A 4,315-nucleotide genomic window follows, 5' to 3' on the forward strand; every position below is an offset into this window, starting at 1 on the left:
CTCCCCCCCGGGGGGGCTCCCCTCCCCCCACCCGCACACGTGCAGGATGTCTACGCAGTACCGGTACGTGTTTACGACGGACCCTAACGACGCGACGTTGTACAACGTGGTGCAGCCGCGGTTGGCGCAGGTTTCGCAGGAGGCGGTTGACGGAGAGACTTTGGCATTACGGGTGGAACGAGTGGTTGGTGCAGATGCGTTGGGCGACTTGTCCGCACCGCGTGTGACAGTGACAGTGGACCAGCGGACGGGGCAGGTGAATGTGTTAGTGTCTCCAGTATTGGATGAGTATGTACCTAGGACACCGGCGTTGGAGCGGTTGCAATCGGCGGAGATTCCGTTGGAATCGCGTGTAGCGCAAACATTGAGAGATGAAGGGTTACGTGGCGCGTTGCGTGCCAACGGGGCGGCGAAGCCGCCGCCGAATAGTCGTTTGTTCGCGCAGAGTCCGGCGGGCGTGGCAGTACGGACGCCAGGTGGGTCGGCATATTTACCGGCGGGTTCTATTAAGACACCGAATGGCGATATCTATACCCCCAAAGGTGTTTCCTACTCCCCCGGTGGAACTTGCTATTGGCCCCGAGGAACAGAGTTTACAGACGAAGGCTACGCACTCACTCCAGCCGGCACGTGCTACTCGCCAGGGGGCACCGGCTATGGCCTATCCGGACATGTGTACTCACCACAGGGAACCGCTTACTCACCCTCCGGCCTCGCATACACAGGCTGGCGAGGCACCTTCAACTGGCAGACGGAATACCCACCCAGTCCTGGCGGTCTAGGGGCTGAAGGAACACGCGGTGTCATGTACCCCGAAATCGAAGCCGGTGGCCGAAGCCCCGCAGACTTCAGACGAGACGTGCTCGGCAGCCCCGTCGCCGCAAGTCCCCGAAACCCTAGTCCTAGCCCTAGGGCCACGAACACCGGTCCCACCCCCACCGCCAGTCCCACTCCCAGTCCCACTGCCACTCCCGCAATCAGCCCCAGTCCCGGAAGTCCAAGCCCCAGCCCTACGGCCAGCCCTACGGCCAGCCCTACGGCCAGCCCTACGGCCAGTCCTACGGCCAGCCCTACGGCCAGCCCCGCCGTAGGCAGCCCAGCCGTAGGCAGCCCCGCTCCGACGGCTAGCCCCGCGACCGCGGCTAGTCCAGCCCCCACGGCCGAGCAGTACGGAGGCTATGATGCGTCTGGCGAGTACGAACCTGAGGATTTGGACGCGCGTGTGGCTGCAGCAAGGGAAGCGCACGAGGCTGAGGTGCGTCGTTTGACGGGTGAGTATGAAGCGCGACTGCGTGCTGGTGCAGAGCGCGCTTTGGGTGAAGAGGAGCGAGCCGCAGCTGCGGCGTTTGAGTCGGAGGTGTCGCGATCGCGGAATGTGCGGAACGAAAATATTGCGGCCGCGGAGCGTGACGCTGCGGCAGCGGAGCGAGCGAGGGCGGCTCGTGAAGAGCAGCGGCGTGAAGCATTAGCGAATGCCCGTGCTCGCGAACAGGACACGCGTGTGCGCGCAGAGATTGAAGCGGAGCAAGGTCGAGTGCGTCGAGAAGAACGTCGACGAACGTTGGAGCGAGCGGATTCACTTCGTGCACAGGAAGCGTTCGCTGCGGCGGAAGTCGCCAATCGTGACCAGGATGCACAGCGCGCGCGTGCGGCGAGGTTGCAGGCGGAAGAAACAGCGCAGCGTCAGACACTTGAAGACCAGGAACGCGCGCGGGAACGTGAAGCACGCGCGGAACGTGCCCGAGTGCGAGCAATTGCGCAAGATTATGAAGCCAATGCGCCACGTCCACGCGAGTTCGCTAACACAGATTTCACCGACAACTTCGATGCAGACGCTGAACGCAGACGTATCCGAGCGCAGCATAATGCAGGCGCCGATAACGTCCCGCCTCCCACCATTCCCGGCGGCAGCTCCACTATGTACAGAGTCCGTGCCGATCAGATACCCCATCACGCTGGCGCTGACTTTTACGCCCCGACACAAGACCAAAAACAAATCGTCACCGCCAACGCCCGCCCTCTCGCCACCACAGGTCTGCAAAGGAACCTCGGAGACGTGGTTGGACGCAGTTCCGTCGGTGCTGAGGCCGACCACGTGCGACGGATACCGGTCCATCGGCGAACGGAGACGCACCGTACCACCAAGACCGTGCGACGTCACTCGGCCAAGCCGACGGTGGACCGCGTGGCCGCTCTTCCGCGTCGCGACCTGCGCGCCTCCGACGAATTTGCTTGGAGTCAAACACCTCAGGCACCATAGAACAGACACCATGGAACAGACACGATAGAACAGACACGATAGAACAGACACCATAGAACAGACACCCACCCACAACAGAGAAGCTCTGACAAAAGCGTAGGGGGGCAAAGGGGGCAGAGAGAGAGATAGAACGGGGGGACGGATAGGTGCAACACGAACAGGAACCGGTGGGGCCCGCGGGTGGTGGATTTTGGGATGTTAAGAAGTGGTTGGTTGTTGGTTCTGATTGTGTGGGTAGCATTCCAAGTATGGTTCTGGCTAGCATTCCGAACGTTGAAGGTAATGAATGGTCGAATGGTTGAACTGTCTATTGCGGAGAGACGAGAGTGGTGTGCCTGGTTGCGGGCGGATCGGTTGCCACGTTGGTGGCGGTTAGTGGTGGGTGGGGCGGTGGTATTTCCGTTACGAGGTGTTGGATTACTGTTGTTGGCTTTGACGCAGACTTTGGTCGTTTCAATGTTCCGACCTCGTGCGCGAACGAGTGAACGTGCGGCGTTTGTGATGGGTGGAGTGCGTGGAAGGTTGTGGTTACGACGCATAGTCCAGACATTGAGTTGGGCTGAGTTACGTTGTATGGGAGTTTCATGTGTGGAACAATATGAAGTACTCAACGCACATTTTGACTTCCTTCTTGAGGAGGCTGTCCAGCGCGTCCGTGTCCGTCCACTACACACCAGCCAGGACCGGGGCAGGGATGAAACAGGCTGCGTCGCTAGGAACTATGTGGCCAACCATGTCAGCTACGTCGACATCGTACTCTTCATCGCCCTACTCTTCCCCAGCTTCTGCTCCAAGGCCTCCGTCGCCGACATCCCACTCGTCGGCAACTCCGCCAAGGCGCTCGACTGCGTTTTCATAAATCGAGACTCCGCCCAAGACCGACGAAAAGTGCTCCAAGACATACACGATCGTCAAACGCTCATTTGGAAGGCACGCGCTGACGAATACTACCGCGACCGGCGACGAGTCGACTCTCGACTGCGCCTCCACATCGAACACTTTCTCGACCTCGATGCACAAGACACGCGCACGCAAAACACGCGCACACGCGACGCACAATACAATCGCGACGCACAATACAATCGCGACGCACAATACAATTACGACACACAATACAATTACGACACCGCACCATCGCTGCTGGTTTTCCCCGAAGGTACCACGAGCAATGGGCGCTACCTGCTGCCTTTCAAACGCGGCGCCTTTGCCGGACTCAAGGCCGTTAACCCCGTCGTCGTCGTCTACGACTGCCCCCACGTCGACATGAGCTACGAAGTCGTACCCATCGTCTGGCTCTTCCCTCTGCTCGCCGGCTCCTGGCGAGGCGCCACGGCCAAGATCTACTGGCTCAGAGAAATCGCACCCACTGTTCAATGGGTCGTCGATCGAGACGTCACCAGCTACGCACAACATGTCCGTCAGTGTATGGGCAAGGCCCTACTCGCAGTACGCAATACCACTCCCGACCAGCTGCTACTACCACAAGACGTTTCCACTCAAACCGAAAAAGTTTCTACTCAAGACTCTACTCACGACACTACTCCCGCATCCGAACCCGCACTCGATCAGGTCTGGCTTGGAGATCTCAGCAGCAAGAAACAGTGCATCAAACAACTCTTTCAGTAAACCACCACCCTGCCATCATCGCCACTACGTTGGGCATCACCCCGCCACCCTGCCCTGATCTACCCCGACTCCACCACTGTCCGTGATCGGTCACCACCTTCTACGACGGTGATCTGTGCTTGCAGGAGAGATACATCATCCAAGACACTTTCCTAGCTACCAACCGAAACCAGCATCGTCATCCTATGCTGCAGAATGGGACGCACGCAACGATGATTCGTACACGCTTCTGTTCACGGGGAAAAATTGCCCGGAGAGAGCGGGGGATGGGGCAGTGCCACCATACCGATGATGCTCTTTTCGCCGCTACTGACCAGGGCGCATGACTCGCTGCGAGTGATTCTTTAAAAAAAATATGTTTTTTTTAGTTCGGTATAAGCCGCTAAGTCATCTCTGGTCCTGCTGTTGCTTGGTAGTTGTTTGGTGGTC

The 4,315-nt window shown here is 59.0% G+C and overlaps 2 protein-coding genes across 2 annotated transcripts; both read left to right on the forward strand.

Moving 5' to 3' along the window:
* Positions 1-46: 46 nt before the first annotated feature.
* Positions 47-2,260, forward strand: GNI_185280 (DNA-directed RNA polymerase; the record flags this gene model as incomplete). The annotated part of the gene is made up of 1 exon (XM_011135299.1): positions 47-2,260. The coding sequence occupies one exon, from the start codon at positions 47-49 to the stop codon at positions 2,258-2,260; it is 2,214 nt and encodes a 737-aa protein (XP_011133601.1).
* Positions 2,261-2,833: 573 nt separating this feature from the next.
* Positions 2,834-3,886, forward strand: GNI_185290 (acyltransferase; the record flags this gene model as incomplete). The annotated part of the gene is made up of 1 exon (XM_011135300.1): positions 2,834-3,886. The coding sequence occupies one exon, from the start codon at positions 2,834-2,836 to the stop codon at positions 3,884-3,886; it is 1,053 nt and encodes a 350-aa protein (XP_011133602.1).
* Positions 3,887-4,315: the final 429 nt, after the last annotated feature.

The sequence above is a fragment of the Gregarina niphandrodes genome (assembly GCF_000223845.1).
Source record: "Gregarina niphandrodes unplaced genomic scaffold scaffold00075, whole genome shotgun sequence".
NCBI classification, from domain to species: Eukaryota; Apicomplexa; class Conoidasida; order Eugregarinorida; family Gregarinidae; genus Gregarina; species Gregarina niphandrodes.